Genomic DNA, 19,236 nt, shown 5'->3' with positions numbered 1-19,236 from the left:
TTATCCCACGTTACTCTAAATATCAGACTAGCTTGTGACGTGTGTCTTGACGGCTTGATCACCAACTTAAAATCGCACCCATCTTCGCCCACACTAATCTGTTTTTCCACTCACCTCTCCTCCTCGCTATCTGACACGACTCATTTGTACATAATTTGAAGTTGTTCCTAGAAATCTGAACTACCTCTTACCTTGCTGTTCTTATTTAATATGCAATTTTGCTTTCCTGTTTAGTAATCTATACTTAAATTTTTTTCCATTGTTTTGTAATGTGAAACAGCTCATTGTGATAAGTATTTTAGGAACCTTGACCCTTGTCATTTCTATGTTTTTTTCACACATTGTATATACCCTGTAATAAGTCATTTTTTTGCACTAATTCATGTTGTTCCAATTCATATTTCTTGTTTAGTTGTGTACTTTTGGTATTTGTTGCTCCTTTCATTGTAATCCCTGTAAGAGTTGGTGTCTGCCATGAAAAGGGTACCTGGCCCATACCATTGTTCGACTCATTCATGCTAAGGATGTTGTTGAAGGGAGGAACTTGTTCTCATTAAGAATGAGGAGTAGGGGATTTATTTACAATATCTACATGAAGGGTGGAGAACATTACATCTGATCAGTCTAGCATGACTGAGATGCACACTGAACAGCCGAAAATGTCTGCTTAAACACTCTCTGTCCTTACTAGATCCCTAGGCCAGGAAAAGCTGCCATCCAACCTTCATCCAACCAAAGCGTCCAAAGTCGTCGAAGTACCCGCCTTTGAGGGCGAAGGTTCACACACTCTCTTGCACTTTTGTTTTACTGAACACACCAAAATAAGTGGGGCCTCATAGACAGGTGTTGTCACGCTTGACTCAAGCTGGCACGTCTTGGTTCCTGAGCTGACTCTGCAGTTAGCTGCTGAATCTGTCATGACTGTGACTTTTACCAGAGTACATGGGGGAATGCCATAGAACAAACATTTCCAGGAGTTTTCTTGCTCCAATTGGTCCCTGAAGGTGACAGCGAACCAGCTAACAATCCTGTTCGCCAAACGTGTCTAGCCTTACTGGCTCCGAAGGGGGCATGTTGTTGGCTTCACGAAGCGATTCATTGCAGCGAAGCCAGAAGGTCACTATCCCCGCTAGCCAATCGTAACATCCCCCACCCCTATGCCTCCTGGGCTCTTTAGAGTACTTGAACAAAAAAAAGTGTTATGGAAGTTAATATGACCGGTATAAACAGCAGCGTCGCAGCAACACGGACTGCTGCAGACGGCAGCGCCAGGTGTGCTGATGACGTTCTGATCATTATAAGCTGATACTGCTCTTTAGTGCCTTATCCATCTACGTCAAACCATTATGCGTTGAGTGAACCATATCTTGAACACCGTGTTCTCGTCGCTTTGCCTTGAAGAGCGGGCCCATATCTTGAAAGCGATCTGCGAAAGGGGCAGGGTGCGGTGTGTGCTGAGAGATTGCGAGCGATCTCGTGGTAGCGACAGGCAGAACAAAGGTAAAGCCACTCGCTGCTGCATGCTCTATCTATATTGTGTGCACTTTTCACTTTGTTTAGTGCTTGAAGGCTGTTCACCTCCGCCTTGGGTTGGCCCAGTATTGCACTATCTCTGGGATCGGCCCACATTTTTATCTTGCGTGACGGACGTTTGGTAAGCATAGAGATGCTTACACATTTAAGAAAATTTTAACACCCAGAACCAGCCAATTGGTACCATGCCAGTATGTTGCAAGTACTTTTATTTGAGTAGGTAGAAAGCCTTTGTAAATAGTTAAATAAAACTTTTGTGGGCTAATGAAAGCAGCTGAGTGAAAATTGCCATACAGTTCTGAACCACATGCAAGAATACATGTATGCAATGCAAACTGTGTGCCTTCCAGTGGTCAATGGGTCTTAGCGCATGCCATTGTGCTTGCTATGAATGCTGCTTTTGTCACCGTACCCTGTTAGCATTGCATATAGTAATTCCTTCGATTGGTGTTGACAGCCAGGACGAAACTTTTACTGAGAGAGGCATGTCTGATAATCAGATCGTGGTATTGGCATGTAAAAACGCAGATTTGTTTTGTGTTCTTGTTTAGAGACAAACCAAGTGCCCTTGAAATGCTGCATGCAATGCATTGACTTCGGGCAATCCATTGCATTACTGCAAATATTACTCAATATTTGAAAAGTCTAGTAGATGATCCATCTCAAACTGAATTACTTGCACGTTCACTATTTGTTTCCTATATTTAAGTCTCCTTCTCATACCCCTGCTGAAAACGCTGCGTTGCCCTGAAAGCGTGAAAATACCACACCTTTGCGCAGTTCACGTAGCCAGGTTTCAGGCAAGTTGAATAGTAGCTAAATGGTGTAAATGGTGTAGTAGAACCACCATTAAGCATGTGTTGGAAGTCCAGTGCTTAAGTTAGAATAAACCACCCGGTTATCTTTTTCCACAGCTACAGTAAACAAAAGCTGAAGCGGCCTTCAAGTGTTAAGTGTGGAAAAAGATGTTTTGCGGCAATGGCTGTGACCGAAGACAACACAGGTATGTATGTGGTTTTCCAATTCAAGCACAGAGGCCACGACTTTGAACTGGGTCGTGTTTTTCTGTCCAAGTCGGAAAGAGCTGCTATTGCTGGTAAGAAACCGCTTTTGCTCTGCTTTATAATACATAAAGAGTGGTTGTTGAGTTTTCAACACCCCAAATACAAGGCAATACTCATGCCAGACCATGCAGTGAACTTGGAGCACATGTTAGTGCGCTTGAAATTCATGATTTCGACATCATTCGAGGCCACCTTTACTGACTGCAGGGCATTATAGTTAATGACATCATAAACATGTTTATCATTTTGCTACATTGTATCAATGCCTGAAGAGTTCAGAGAGAGAGAGAAAAAAGGGAACCGTTCTCCTATTTCACAGTGCTAACAACTACCTTGGCACAGCCAGTGGCCTATATTTGACCTATATGGCTATTCTTATTGCAGGCAACGACTTTAGTTATACTTGTTTGCATCATTTCATGTACCAAGCAGGAAGGTGTAGTGCCTCCTGGTGCACTGTAGGCCACGCAGCAGACTGTGGCTTTTTCTCTTTCTGCTTTATTTTTCAGGCTTGCAGTTAACTGGATTGGTATGACTTATGATCCTAGAGGGATTTAATGTCTCAAAATAGCAGTAAGCTGGAATAATTTCCACTTGGGATTACTTAAGGTGCATTGTACATAATTATGTCTGCCATTTTGCCGCAACTGATGTGCAAGTATTACAGACATCGATGAAACTGCGACCTCTCACCACTACTGTAGGTCATCCACAGCAGATGTGCTTTCCATGTGAAACTTTCATCAGCTCAAGTTGTATTTTACTCTACTATATGTAGGGCTCACAAACCATGTGCCGTACTTTCTGGACTATAATTTGAACTGTTGTACAAGTCGCCCCCTTTCCCCCTCTTTTCACAACCTTCAAAGAAAAATTATGTGTATATAACTCATTGTATAAGATGCATCTATCTTAACTTTGGTCAGCATCGTGAAATGCGATTGTGCATGTTTATACACTTATCCTAATATGTCGTACTTACCTATTTCAGGGCACTAAACTAAAAAAAAAATTTCATGAGCCGCACATTCTAGCAGGTAAAATAAACTGCAAGTACATTGCTGGAGAAAAAGAGTGTCTCATGTTGGTCTTGCATATATAAGTTACACTGTTGTATAATACGCTTGGACGAAAATGAAAAGAATAGTGGCACCTATGGTTTGGAAAATATGGTACCTAAATATTTTGAATGCTCATGAATCAGCTATGTGAATGAAACATGATTGGAACGATCACGATAATTAGGCTTATACCCGTCACACGGCAAACCTAATGTCATTTCCAACAAATGACATTTCTTGCGATTAATGTCATTATTGAAGCACGCTGCCACAAGGCGAAAACTGTCATTTGAAAATGATGACAATGACGATAGTAAAAAAAAAAGACACGCCTCAAACTCACTTTTGTCCAATAATTATTTTCCAATATGCTAAATTCCACTAGAATACGTGATCGTTGCTTTCAAACCGTAGCGTTCGATCACGAACTTGTCGACATTGCCAACGAAGTCGAGTCGAGCTAAGGCAAGCAACAGGGCGAAGAGAATGATACGTGCGTCCGCTACATCTGCTAAAGTGGTAAGAGAAGGGCAGTTGCATGTCATCGCCGTTCTGATGTGCATGCGAGCTTCTAATATCCTCATTCTTGGCGCGTGCCACAGGTAAACACGCGCACGCTTTTATGCCAAGTCAATTGAAGTGGCCGCGGCCGATGCTCCGGTGAGAACCAACACAACTGCTGCAGCGAAAGATAAAGACGGCTGTCTTTTCACTGGACTGAGAGTAGTTTTCTGTATTTACACACGTGATGGACTTTAATGTCGTTAAAGCAATAATTAGGTAATAAAATGGGTAGAATAACAGTGATTTTTTGTTAAAACAAAATAGAAGCATGTACTGTTTGCAAAACACTGGTAAACTTGTGGTGTCGAGGATACACATTCAGTTCCAAACTAATGCAAATGAGTTTGGCGAACTCATTTGTTTGTAAATGTCATATACGAAAATGTCCTTACGTTTTACCGTGTGACACTAAAGAAATGGCATTATCAGCAAATGTCATTCGTTGTAAATGACATTAGATTTGCCGTGTGACAGGGGTATTCAGGGTGCCTACCAACCGGGAAAACTGGGAATTCTCAGGGATTTTGAGTAGTCTGGAAAAAGTCAGGGAAAACTCAGGGAATTTGGGCCTCTATCAGGGAAAATTAGCGGCAATTTTATTGAAAGGGTCGAAAGTCGCGGTAATGCTGGCTCGAATAGCAGACAGGAATCGTAATGACTCGTCGTTGGCAGGAGGAGTTGCCAGTGTACAGTCAACGAGCGACTTTCCAGATTCCTGATAATTTGGACGGCTTCGCGGCGCCACCTCGTACCCTATAGTGTCAACGTATCAGAACGTGTGAAATTTCCGACGCAAGAACTCCTTGCCGTCCGATTTTCCGGACGTTTTGCCGCGACCGCAGGTTCGAAACGGCATTAATCAAAGGCACCACCGCTGCCGTTTTCATTACTTCGCCGCCTCGAACCGGCACTCGCACGCAGATCCACTGGCACCCGTTGCCACCACTGCGGCAACGCTAGGCCTAGCTGCTTCAACGTTCGCTACGAAGCTTCTTGTCATTGGGTGCCGAACTTTTTATTGAAAAAATTCGCTGCTGTCAGCAATGGCACGGACTCCACCTTTGTGGTCCTTGCGATTGGCTTAGAAACTTGGAAAACACGGTGCGTTGCATAATGCCGGTTCGTGAAAGTCAGCTTCGCCACTGTACAGAAATGTTACTCGGTAAAGCTTACGGAAAAGTATTGCAGTGAAGCATAACAAGCGTGGGAAGGGGCGCCACGGAATACAGTATGTATATCTTAATTATGCGCGCGGGCACCCGGCATTTCCTGTCACAGTACGAGCACAGGTATGCCTAATATGTGTACCGACAGGCCTTCAGAGCGTTTTCGAACGTGCCTGTGGCGGTTTGAGCCCCTAAGGGCAGTAAATGACACGCATTTATTTTTTTCCAACTGGCCGATTTCTCGGACGTTTTCGCGGCCCCCAGGGAGCTCGAAAAATCGGTCGTGGACTGTGCAACTGATCAAGATGCTTCAAATGGTTCTTGGGGCGAACGAGTGGCGGAAGGCGGACAAGAACAGAAGTGACCTACGCATTGAGGAATAAATGAGAAAGGAAGCTTGTTGCCGCCGTTTTGAAAGAGCTTGAGCTCAAAAATTAAAGTTTTGGCTGATGCCGAGATGCAGGTGTCCCTCATCCAAACCAAAATACACTCTTTGAAGCAGTGCAACACAACACTCTGGCGTCGTGCGTGGGCTGAGAGTATGTCAGGACTATTGAGGTTGACTTACGAGCTGTTGAGAGAGAATCTCAATTGTGACAGAGTTCAGGCCTCATGCCACTGAGGTTGCTATCAGTTGATAGAAATAGCTCATATTAGAAAATATTTGCCTTTGTATGCATCTCCTTTTTATTCGTATTTGATAATGTCCGACCTTATTTGCAATTGTTTTCGAAGACACTTTATTTGCTGTGCATTTTACTAACCCCTGCCGTCTATTCTCTCTTTGAATAACATAAACACTGCTCCTTAGTATTCAAATTGGATTAAGTTGCTTTTTTTTTCATGTGCTTACTAGAGAGTGACAGCATCAGGCGATATGGTTTCAGCCCGTGTTGATATAAAACATAGTTCTGCATCACTCAGGGAAATTTGCAGTGGCACTCAGGGAATACCTGGAAAACTTGGGGAATTTCGAAATGTCAACTTGGTAGACACCCTGGGTATTAGACGTGAACTCATAAAACAGCTTCAAGTGTCCAGTCAGTACTCTACTTGACTGAAATAATACCTTTAACTCAAAAACCCACATGACTGCATAGCCTTCAAAGCATACATTCACAGGTGTGTCTGCTCCGTAAATATGGATGAATGACTGATAAATCAACTATATAAATAATTGCTGAAAGCTTTGACAGTTTTTATATTGACATTAATCAAATTATGTCCATCAATGCAGTCAGTAACAGTGATGTTTATATTTAAGTTAATCTGGAAATGCTGCACGTTTTCGATTGCCGACTCTGTTTTGCTCTTCTATGGTGGCATGCCACTATGGAAGTGGCAATAACTTCTGCTATGGAATGTAATTGGAAAATGAAGTCCTAACTGAAGGATAGAAATTGTAAATAATGGCAATATTTAGTAAAGGAAATAAAAGTGGAAGACATTTTTGCCCTGGGTAGGATATGAACCACAATCTTCACATGTCCAGCCCAGTGCAATGCTTTCACAATGCTTCAGTAATGTCTTTTGTGCGAACAAGGTTACCAACAGTGAAGGATGAAATTGGCAGCCCAGCTGTAAACTTGGTACACACAATAAATTTCTTCACTTACGTACCTGATAACACTAGTGCAGATAATCCCTATGACGGTTTATCAATGACACCAAACATTGAAACACTTAAATATGTAATCTTGCCTCTTCAAATGTAATGTAACCGTGTAGTGTAATTCAGAAATGTAATTTTGCCTCTTCAGCAGCTGAAGGCTGCATAGCACCATGTCCTTGCAAAGAGCTGGCCTAAAAAGAACAAAAATTGTGACAGCTTGAACTATTTAACACCCACCATTGCAAAAGGTTTTTGTAAGTCAATGTAACTCATTATTCAATTAAAGGAATTCTAAATAATGATATTAAAAAATGTTCATCAGTGCCCATTTGACTTCCTTGCGTGCCCGGTAATAGTTATTTATGCTTCAACTAATATACACTTTTTCTCTACTCTCTCAAGACAAGCTGCGAGAAGGCGTGTCCATTGATGCAGTACTGGATAATGTGCGGACCAACGTGGATGAGACATTGCACCGCATCAACCTGTTAAGCAAGCAGGGTCTCCGCAACATAATGAGGGATGCCAGAGTCTCAAAGACCGAGCGGCTGCATGATAATGACTATGTGAGCGTGCAACTCTGGGTTGAGAGGATGCATAGTGAAAAGGAGAACCTATTGCTCTTCTTTAAACACCAAAAAGTGACATTCTTTTAGAGAAAAAATGAGGACCTTTTGGATGACATATTTTATGCTAGTCATCATGACCACACCACAACAGGAGCTTTTCAAGAGGCTTGGAACTGATCGTGTATGTGTCGATGGAACACATGGAACAGCAGGTGAGCAGTACTATATAAATGCACTAATAATAAAAGCAAAAAAGAGGGAATGCTGTCTGAGAATAATTGCAATAGATATGATGAGTAGTATTCCTTCACACATGATTTTTCTCTTAATTTTTCTCACATTTTTTAATTGATGCAGTTCTCGATTATCAGTAACAGAGAAAGAATGAATTCATCGCTCTGTACACTGGTGATATCATTCCATTGCTACTGTCCACATCGCTACATGCCCTGCATATCCTGTCTGTATTGGCACCACGCAGTTATGATAGGTCACATAATATAGCTCTTATCACATTTGTCTTGTGGGGATGCGCGACTGTCGCACGTCCCCTGATATGTTGTTTTTCCTGTATAGCTTCCGTCTCCTGCATTGCGGCTTCGCCGCGGGCCCCAGGCCATGCAAACGGCAGGGTTACTTGGGGGCGCAAGGGAGAACACGCTTCCTCTTTGGTTCGGGACGGCAAGCAGCGCGGACGTGCCAGGCGTGCGCCGATCCATGCTTCTGCAAGACCGTCTCGTGAGGCCTTATATGAAAGAGCCACCGTTCGCGTGACCGTACACGCGAACAACCAGGCGTTGGGATCCAGCAAGGGGCGAACATATTCGCTCGCTATCCGGTCACGGTGAGTCGGACTTCCGCGATTTGTCGCGTGCCCATTGGCATGTTTTGTGGATAGCAACTTGGCTAGCAGGCATTGATCAATGAAAGGTGCAATAAATGCCTTTGTGATTGTTTGCACTACTGTATTGTCGTTCCTTTGACCCAAGAGTACGGGATGAGAATCCCACAGTCTAGGGTGCAGAAACAGTGCATTGCACTGTGTATTAGTGCCTTCTGTCAGAGGTACAGCTGTCTCGAGGCTGTTTGGCATACTGAACTGTTTGCCAATTAGGCGAATCACTGATTACTGCTACAGTCAAAGGTGCTTTTTCTTGGCGGCAAGGGGTGGTTCCCTGAGGACTGCAAAAACAAAACATTTAGAAAATCAGGCAGTCCAAAAAAAAAATTAATGCATGCCTTTTACTGCCATTTAAAGGGAGGTGCTAGTCGAAAACATAAGAACCTAGAACTATGAAACCCCAGCTGTTTACATACTCTCTTAGGGTAATTTCAAATACTATATAAACAAGTTTTATGGGAAGTTGCATAGGTTTCGTTCTGTACAACGACAATGTGTAAAACGTCGGCATTCTTGCCCCCACTTTTTTATCTCTAAACTTCCATAATTGCAGACCAGTGATGACGCATAATCCTCCAAATCAACTGCAGAATACTGAAATATGTTACCGAAATTAATACCAAAATCGTTATTCACTGTTATGTTTTAAAAAGTGCATATAAGAAGTGTTAAATTAGAACCTGTGAAACCATTTCAAAATGTTTAGACAACCAGTAAGTGTTTCTTAAGATTTTATCTTACGTACGTAAGTGATGTTGAAGATCAACCCCTCAGTGGTGGTGGTCAAGACAGTTTAGGATTTCAAGCACAAAGTTGTCATTCTGGAGCAGTTTAGGAGCAGAATTTATTTTTCTACTTCGTGTTCCAAAAGTTTTTTTGGAACACTTGGAGTAGTACAGAAGTAATCTAGCCATTTGGTGGAGCTTGTTATTACTGTGCAGTCAGTAAGTGCTGCTCAAGAGTGAAGCAAGACACTCTTGAGACACTCTTAATCAGTGTACTGGCAGACCTTCAGAGCTTTTTTGGACGTGCCTGTGGCGATTTGGGCCCTTAATGGCAGTAAAAGACATGCATTCATTTTTTTTGGACATTGTAGCGGCCCTTAGGGACTCTGAAAAATCGGACTGTACAACTGACCAAAAGGATGCTTCAAATGGTCCATGGGGCGAACACACAGCGGAACGAGGACAAGAATAGGAAGGACCATTGCATTGAGGAATGACTGGGAAAGGAACTGTGCCGCCGCCTCCTTGAAGGAGCTTGAGCTCAAAAAGCGAAGTGTTGGCTTACACTAAGATGCAGGTTACCCACATCCACACCAAAATAAACCCCTTAAAGCAGTGAAATGCAACACTGAAGCATTATGCGCAGTCTGAGAGTATCTCAGGACAGGTGAGGTTGACTTTCCAGTTGCTTGGAGAATCTGATATGTGACAAAGTTCGGGCATAATACCAATGAGCTTGCTATCAGTTGATACAAATAGCTCTATTTGCTTTTGTATGCATCTCTTTTTATTCGCATTTTAAAATGTTTGACTATTTGCCGTGAGCTAGACCACTTTTTTTTTTTACAGTGAAGCTGTCTATTGCTAAGATCTGGCAGATCGCATCCGCGCATAGACCAACAATTTTTCATACGATGGGCCGATCCCGAAGAAAGTGCAATACCATGCCAACCCGAGGCAGAAGTAAAGCAAGCATTAAGCACTCCCCATATGTGGGCTAATCCCGAAGGTCATGAAATGCCAGTCCAACCTGCAGCGGAGATGAAGCAGGCTTTAAGCACTCCCCACACATGGGCCAATCCCATAGGTAGTGCAATACCAGGCTGACCCGCGGCAGAAGTGCAGTTCACCATTAAGGGGCCCACATACGCAGCTCCGCTGGTCAGCCTTCACAGATTAAAGGGCACCGAGTTTCTTTGGAAGATATTTTAGTAGCTGTGCATTTTACAAACCCCTTGTTTCAGTTTTCTATTTTGAATAAAATAAACACTACTCCTTACTGTTCAAACTGCATTGTTTTTATTTTTTTAACATGCTTACCAGAGAGTGACAGCATCAGGTGACATGGTGTCAGCCCATCTTGACGTGAAACTTGGTGAAAACCTGAAAAAAATCGGGGAATTTGAAAATGTCAACTTGGATACATTGTTCTTCTAAGCATGCAGTATGGCACATAAGCCTGGAGGTTAACGAAGATCTCGAGAACACGTTAAGGACCGTACAAAGAGCAATGCAATGATAAATGCGGTGTGAATCAGAGAGCAAATAGGGATGGTCGATATTCTAGTAGACATTAAGAGGAAAAAATGAAGCTGGGCAGGCCATGTAATGAATAGGGTAGATAACCAGAGGACCATTAGAGTTGCAGAATGGGCGCCAAGGGAAGGGAAGTTTCGCCAAGGATGACAGAAAACTAGGTGAGATGATGAAATTTGAAAGCACAAGTTCGCATCAGCTAGTGCAAGACAATGATAATTGCAGGGAGGCTCCTTCGTTCTGCATTGAACTTAAAGGTAGGATGATGATGATGGTGAATGCGTGCAACTCTTTAAAAAGAAATTTGGGCCGGAAATAGCTTGCACAGTTCACCAAGACACGAAACCAAATTCGTATGCTTTGCCACTAACACGGATGTATTCCAGCGAAGCTAACTTATGAAAAGCGGCCACCATTGTGTAATCATCTATTTAATTGTTGGAACAGCTTGCGAAACATAGCATGATGTGTTGGAAGGAGCCCCGTACTTTTTTTTTTATAGCCGGCTATAATATGCACATGCTGAATTTTTTATAATTAATGCTATGTGATGTGCAAAGTAAGCAGCAATTTTATCCAGTATTAAAACGTACCTTAGTGTAACAGTACAATGAGAGACGTAATCAACAATTTGTATGTATGCACATCTGAGTGCGCATGCATGCGTGCTGTAATCCTTGAAACTGGTGCACTGGTCTTAGTGCAGCTTGGTAGCTCATAGTTTGTGAGGGGATTCGTAATGGCAGTGCTCCACCACGCCACAATGCAGCAGTCAACGCTGATGGTGTATCCACACGCCGGACGGCTCCGTGCAAATCTGTGCCGCGGACGCTTAATCCGCCGCCCGTCTGGCTGCGAAGCCCATCCAGACGACGGACGGACTGAGCAGACGACCGCGCCGGAAAAATAAACATGGCGACACCACCCGAAGCGACTGCCGTCCGCCTCGAACCTGTCAAGTCGTCGTCGTCCACTGTGTGACCCGTAATTTTCAAACTGAGGCTTGTATTTGGTTTATATTTGTGCCCAGAAGCTTCGACAGCAATCTATTCGTGATGAGTGGGCACCGTTTCCGAAACAGATACTCAGATTCTCTGCGTGTAGGCTTAGAGTGGCTGTATGGCTGAACATGGCCTCGACGATGTTGTGGCGGCCCGGGCGGATCTCAGTGGACGTAAGTTATTATGATTGCTTGTTTCTACTCACTCTAGATGGCGCCATCGGTGTAACAAAGACTGTCATACGTGTTTTTCACTCTGAATGAAAATGGCAATCGAAAGGAAACAACGGTTGGCCGCAATGGCTGTCGTTTTGTCCGAATTGGATGATGACGAGTGCTTGTTTCATCGAAAGAGGTCTTGTTACGCTCTCGTGTCCACGTAATCGGTGAGAGCCATGTCCCACAACGCGGCGAACTGCTCCACGAGATGTAAGAACAAAGTTACCTCATCCACTCAGGTTCATTTCAGTCGCTCTTGTGCGAATCGCACGCTCGCGAACAGACACGAATGGTGTCAGCAGCGATGAAGCTGTTTCAGAAAGATCCCAAAGCCGCGCTTGTTGCCAGACTGTAGAGCATGCTAGGCTAAATCCGCAGCATTCGACTCCCAAAATCCGGATGCGAAAAATAGCACGGCATTTGTTATCCGTGGGGGTCGCGGATGACGCGCGGACGGCACAAATTCGTGACGCGTAGTCACGTGATGCGCCGTCCGTCGTGTAGATCCACCATGAAGAGAGGAAATGCTAATCTTACCGATGCTGCACATTTTTTATTTATTTATTTATTTATTTAGAAAACACCTTACAGGCCCTGTCGGGTATTGAGTAAGGGGGGCAATGTAACAAAGAACTGTTAAGTACAATGGAAACAACTCAAAAATAAACCTAAGACAACTGTACAGTGGCTGAACTAAAAACAAAACAAAGCACAGCATGATCAAGCATAGCAGATATATAAAAGGAAGGAGATTATGTAAAAAGCACGCACAGGCGTTCACGAAATATTTTACGATCAGTTATCGTGACGATATCATCGGGAAGACCATTCCAGTGGGATATGCCACGAGGTACAGCAGATAAATTGAAAGCAGTGGTTTTACCGAAAATGCGCTAGAAGCTAAAATGATTATGTAATCTTGAGGACGTACGGACGGGGGTTTCGAGGGGTAATATGCATGGCTTATCGGAATGAACATATTTGTGAAATAGACAGAGCAAAGCAATCTTCCGGCGGATGTCTAGGGGCTGTAAAGAAATATTGAGCTTGATCTGCGTCATACTTGACTTTCGATCAAAATTCCGAGTTATATGTCGGGCAGCTCTGTTCTGGATGCGTTCCAGCATGGTTATTGAATATTCTTGGTGTGGTGACCATACAGCTGATGCAAATTCTAATTGCGGGCGTACAAATGTCAGGTATGCTAATTTACGCACGTCAGCAGATGAATTTTGCAAGTTGCGCCTCAGAAAGCCAAGGGTTTTAGATGCAGTTGCGCAAATTGTAGTGATATGCGGAGACCAAGAAAGGTTACTAGTGAGGTTTACACAAGGTATTTGTAAGTAGTGGTACGTGACAGGTTCGTGTTATTTATGGTGTATGTGAATATGGAGCTAGTGCGCTTGCGTGAGAACGATATATTATTACATTTGTAAGGGTTAAGAGACATTTTCCATATATTACACCAGTCGGTAATAATGTGAAGGTCATGCTGCAAGGCAGTATGATCGTTAATAGAATTAATTTGTCGGTAAACAACGCAATCGTCGGCGAACAGTCGTATGCCGGAGGAAATGTTTGAAGGTAGGTCGTTAATAAATATTAGGAAAAGCAGAGGCCCTAACACACTCCCCTGTGGTACACCAGACGTGACCTCAGTGACAGGAGAAGGAGAAAAAGTTTCTAAGCCAAGAAAGGGTTAGTGAGTCGATACCTAGATGAGATATTTTAGAAATGAGCCAGCAATGGGCAACGCGATCAAATGCTTTTGAAAAGTCCAGGAAAATGGCGTCTATTTGTTGACTGTTGTTCATACTGCTATGTAGATCGGTGGTAAATTCTAGTAACTGTGTTTCACAAGATAGACCTTTCCTGAAGCCATGCTGTTTCTGAAAGAAAAAGTTATTTTTTTTCTAGGTGCGTGTAAATGTGCGAGGCGATTATGTGTTCAAATAGTTTGCATGACACAGATGTTAGCGATATTGGGCGATAGTTTTCAGGCCTATGTCTATCTCCAGTTTTAAAAATGGGGAAACCTTCGCAATCTTCCACTCAACGGGCAAGACACCAGACAACAAGGACTGCTTAAAGATATGATATAGGATGACACTTGAAGTAGATACTGTGTTTTTTAATAGCTTAGTGTTAATATTGTCAATACCACAAGCAGATGTGGTTTTAAGTCCGTTAATGAGGCTAACAATGCCTTCAGTTGAGATATTTATGGGTGCCATAAATGGGTAATCGTAATCCGGAACCACTGGAATATCGGAATGGTCTTCCCTTGTAAAAACAAAAGAAAAATATGCATTAAATAGTGATGAACATTCCCCGTCTGAAAGAGGTGGTTGTTTGTCGTCTAGCAGAGAAATATCAGAAGTGTGACCGGGTATTAACGGTTGCCAAAATTTTTGCGGATTAGTCTTCAGGAGAGAAGGTAAGTCGTGAGCGAAGTACTTGTCTTTAGAAGTGCGTAAGGCTAAAGTGTACTCACTAAGGAAATTTTTGTACTTGCTCCATGAGGACTCTCCCGATTTATAGCATTGCGGTACAGACGTTTTTTTTTTTATTATTACGTAGTGTTCGAAGTTTTTTATTGAACCATGGTTTAGATTTGTCGTTCGCTGCCGAAACGTACGGAATATATTTGTCTTTGTAAAGTATCCAGTTTTCGTTAACGGAACGTTGGGAAAAAGACGGAAAGAATGAGTCACTGTTGATGAAAATGTAGTTAGCTTTGTTGTAATCCCGAATTTTTTTATGTTGAAACCCAGTGAATAACATGGGAATTCGGAGCGTCAGCTGAAGCAGCTTATGGTCACTGAAACCGTCAGAAATTAACACAGGACACACGGTTTCAGGTGCGGTAGTTAGTGCCAAATCTAAGAGGTTATTGTCACGGGTGGGTTGATTGATTACCTGAGAAAGATTTAAGTCCAAGGTTAATTCAATGAAATCGGTTGCGTGCTTGCACGACGATGACAAGCATGGCCAATTGATTTGGGGAAAATTGAAATCGCCAAGCAGATAAACATAACTACCGTATTTACTCGCATAATGATCGCACTTTTTTTGTCAGAAAAATTGAAGCAAATTCAGGGGTGCGATCATTATGCGGGTTAAATTTCCCGGGAAAAAAAAAATTTTTTTTTTCGTCCGCGTTTGCTGCGGGATGCGAGATTGCGGGTGCGGGACACCAAAACAAAAATGGCGGCTAGCGGAGCGAGCCGAACGCGATTTTTTTTTTTCTTCTCGTGAGTACATTACGTGCATTGAAACAGTTTCTTCCGTATTAGTGATGAATAATATCGTTAATATCGGCAAGTTTGCGGCAATAACGTAGCCATGTCCACTTTGAGGGGACAGAAATAGGTGGGCGCGCTTAGCTGCCAGTGACAGAAACACATGACGGGCATGCTGCGGAAACTGCGGCATCTGTCTTCACTACTTTCCGCTAATGGTGGGCGAATATCTTAGCTGTGTTACAAGCGTCGGCGTATGAATAGGGTACACTTTTAACGTATCAGAGTAAACGTGGCTACTATCATTGCCGCGCGCGATTTGTTGCGTGCTCACGAGTGCAAAAGCAGATGAAAAGAATCGAAATGCGCCTTTATTATTTTTGTTGACATCAGCCATTATAAAGCCAACCCATAATAAAGGCAAGTTTGGTTGTACCTCATTTTGTCATGGAAGTGTGGAAAGTGATGAAAGTAATGAAATGAGGCATCTACTTAAGAATGTTTAGTGCGTGCAGGCTGCTTGGCTTGTCTTGAAGAGTCGTTCGCGTAGCATTCGACAGGTGGTAAGCGCGATCATTATTCGCTAGACTTAGCACACGACATATCGCTGCGGCAAGTTCGGGGTGCGATCATTACGCGGGAAATAAAAAAAATCGAATTTTGACGACAAATTTTAGGGGTGCGATCATTACGCGAGTGCGATCATTATGCGAGTAAATACGGTAGTTGAACATTTCTGCATGGCAGTGACAATGCTTTCGCGTAGTTTATCAACAAATGGAAGGGACACTTCAGGTGGGCGGTAACAGACACCAACTAATATGTTTCCACAAATGGTTTGACAGGTAGCCCAGATAATCTCAAGTGATGATGAGGTGTCAACTTCATAAGAAGAAATCCTTTTATATATTGCAAGTAAGACACCACCGCCCTTTTTATCATTGTGGTCATGCCGATAAATGCTGAATATGTCACTTTCTATAAAAATTTCACTATCTGAAACATCGTGGTGTAGCCATGTTTCTGTTAGAGCTAGAACGTCGGGTTTGCTATCTTCTATAAAGGAACAAAATATATCGCGCTTATTTAGTATGCTGCGTATGTTAGTGTACGATATTGTGAGCAAACGAGATGATTCAGTAGAAGAGGGAAGTTTAGGGACCTGCGCCCCCGTAGACTTCTTTAGCTATCTGTTACATAATACGACGGTGTCTCTATCAACATCGTACATGTATTCCTTGTTGTTAATGCGCATCTTGTCAAGTGAAAGTTTGCAGGGTTTGTCCTGTGCTCTTGCATATTCTAACAGCTTTTTTCTTGCTAAGCGAGTGCTTGGCGCGAAATCCTCGCGGACAGATCAGCGGGAGCCTTTTAGCTTCCTTGCAGAAGCCAAAATATTCTGTTTGTCTTTAAATGTGACCAGCTTAGCGATTATTGGCCTGCATTTGTCATGAGCGAATCGACCAATTCTGTGCACTCGTTCAAACTGGTCGCTTGATAAAGTAAGCCCCAGCCTTTCAGCGCAGAGTTTGACGACGTTTTGCTCTGAAGTCGTCCAATCTTCACCGGACTCATCGCTGATGCCAAAAAACAGTAAATTTGATCTACGTAGTCTGTTTTCGGTGTCCTCGCACCTTGAAGCTATGGTTTTTAACTGGTGTGAAAATGACTGGATGCCGTCAGGTATGTCTGTCCCAAAGATTTCACGTAGGCTAAGGGTGGACTTGAGAGTGGCGACTCTGTCCTTAAGGCATTTCACCTCAACGTCTGTGGCGTCCTGCTTCTCTTTTATCCCCTTAAGCTCCACCAAAATTGCAGTTTGGCCTGCTGCTATCCTGCGTACAATGTCTAAAACAGAATCTTCAGGTCCAGGATTAAGTTCGACATCCCCAGACAGCATCAACCGCAACAAGTCGCACAAAGCAGCAGAGTGCGCGTTTGACACTGTCATAGAGCTCAATCGGGCACGACACCGCTATTAGACAGCGATTATTGCACTTATAGCCACTGGTATTGTCCAGGTAACTAACCTGTAACAACAGAAGCGGGGAGCATCCCATTGTCGTAGCGGCGTCGTGCCCAGCAGAGAGCAGTTGTGGCGGGCTTTTATATTGCGCGCCGGATCCGATGTTCATGCTGGTGCATTGCCCGCGTTGCCAGGTGATGATTCCGTCATCCGCCAAAGCTGGTGCCGCATGCCACGTAGGCGCTCCCTCGTTCTGCGGTAGATCGACGATACCATTGTTGACAGGGCTCGGCCAAGGGGACCACGCATGCGCGTCCAAGGTACGTGACACACCCACGGAGCCAAGTTCCAGAATGACGGGAGGCCGGCAGGTCAGCCCGAGCAGGAGGAACTGTTACAACAGAAGCAGTGAGCGTCCCATTGTCGTAGCGGCGTCGGCTCAACATGCTCAACAGGCCAATGAGAGTGCTGACACATGAGCTTGAAGCTCGCCAGATCCATCTAACAATTTGTGCGTCGTACATGACAGCATAATCAACATTTAATCATCGATTTATTTCAACTACCATGTACGTCGACGTTGCTTCTTTAGTGCCGATACTTTGTTGACCCCCCCCCCCCTTTCTTCAAGGATACTTCTGACAGTGAAAAATAACACTGAATGTCCACATCAACAGGAACGGGCATAAGATGCAACCATTTGCGACCTTTTTAACAGAAGCTTGTATTGCCTCACTGGTGTCGGTGTTACCGTGCGAAAAAACCCAAGCTGCGCAAAAATAGAAATTGCTTATCAGGCTGCGGATTCGAACCACCGACCTCCGGATCGCGAGACCACCACGCTAACAGATTCAGCCACTGTCAGTTCATCAAACGCTGCCTTTAAGATGGGTAAGTAGAAGCAGCGCAAGGCATGAGCCAATCACGGGCATCCCCTTCTTCCGGAGGAGGGAAAGGGTGTGTTCGCGTGTTTGCTCGCCCGACACCCGCAGTTTCCCACACCAGTTCAGGCCCAGCAGTCAGATGGGGAGGCCGCGTTTGGTCTGTTCTGCCAAAGAGCAGGCTGCATTGAAGGAATGGCAGTGGGAGCAGGCCACGTGTTGTGCGTTTGGCCAAAGAACAGGCAATGTTTGATTGATGCCACCGGGAACTCATTCTAGATGGGGTCGACGTTGACGTGCCGCCCTCGCCGTGAGGCGTTGCAAAGAGCCTCAGATCCCAAGCTTCGCTTGCACCCCGCTTCCCAGCAGTGGAAGGGCAGTAACTTTTTTGGCCTCCATCCTTGTGTCATAGTCCAAGCATGCTCTTGCTAAATAGAATCATTCTTGGCAACTAAAGGTTAGTGTTTAAGTGCAATTAAAGCTCCTCACTGGAACAGTCTCCAGGACTTCAGAATTTCACAATAAGTAGAATACCATTTTGTTGGTAAGTACCACGGCAGAGATAGTGACCTATAGGTAGATACTGAAAGAGCCAGTATTCAGTAAAAACTTATAAATGTAAAAAAATTTGGCCTAGTCTAATTTAGAGTAATTGGCAAAGATACCTGTTTTTGCAGTCTTATACTAGTGAAGGTTTAGCACTACAGGACTGTGCCAGTTCCATTCCAACTACATCTGCCCAATTGATGCCATTATAGATTAACATTACTGAATATATTCTGCAATCACATTATTTATTCATAAATTACACTTGCGCAGGTAACATGCATGTACTGTCAAGAAGAGTAGATATGAGAGATTATACAGCTCGCAACGCACTGCAAAAATGAAAGGTCACAAAGCAAATATGTTCTCGTTAAAGAAGCATAACATTATCTGCAATGTTGTTAGAACTTCAAAAATAAGTTTTTTGTTCAAAGGCACAACTAGTAAACAACTATAGTAAGAATTTCATTTAAAGTTGGAGAAATAGTACAACTCTTGGCATTCTGGGGAGTTAAAAAGAGTGGAATTAAGAAATCTCAACTTTGTCAAGTAGGAATGAAATGGAGGGCCCGCCCCATTTTGCAACTTTACTGTGGACCAGTGTATGCCAACATGGGAAGTAAGAAAAGAAATTTGGGTATTTCATGGTGC

General features: G+C 43.5%; 1 protein-coding gene and 1 long non-coding RNA gene across 18 annotated transcripts in view; one reads left to right on the top strand and one right to left on the bottom strand.

Annotated features, from left to right (window-relative positions):
* Positions 1 to 3,128, top strand: part of LOC139054077 (uncharacterized) — a 29,536-nt gene extending 26,408 nt beyond the window's left edge. Inside the window, exon 3 of the long non-coding RNA XR_011511021.1 lies at positions 2,448 to 3,128. This is a non-coding gene — a long non-coding RNA (uncharacterized lncRNA). The remainder of the gene's footprint in view (positions 1 to 2,447) is intronic.
* The window catches only part of LOC139054076 (uncharacterized), a 50,762-nt gene continuing 32,086 nt past the window's right edge, over positions 561 to 19,236 (bottom strand). For 11 of the 17 annotated variants that reach the window (XR_011511017.1, XR_011511020.1, XR_011511015.1 and 8 more), the window contains 3 exons: positions 17,223 to 17,549; positions 10,516 to 10,578; positions 561 to 1,426 (listed from right to left, as the gene is read on the bottom strand). Coding sequence is in view for 10 of the 17 variants with exons in the window: in XM_070530594.1 (XP_070386695.1) it covers positions 10,546 to 10,578; positions 17,223 to 17,549 (360 nt within the window). In the remaining 7 variants the exon portion in view is untranslated. Of the gene's footprint in view, positions 1,427 to 8,570; positions 8,752 to 10,475; positions 10,579 to 17,222; positions 17,550 to 19,236 lie in introns of those variants that run through there. The other 6 variants (XM_070530596.1, XM_070530595.1, XM_070530591.1 and 3 more) reach the window with 5 other exon arrangements.

This window comes from Dermacentor albipictus, chromosome 1, assembly GCF_038994185.2.
Source record: "Dermacentor albipictus isolate Rhodes 1998 colony chromosome 1, USDA_Dalb.pri_finalv2, whole genome shotgun sequence".
Taxonomy (NCBI): domain Eukaryota; kingdom Metazoa; phylum Arthropoda; class Arachnida; order Ixodida; family Ixodidae; genus Dermacentor; species Dermacentor albipictus.
This window is presented reverse-complemented; position numbering and strand designations above follow the sequence as displayed.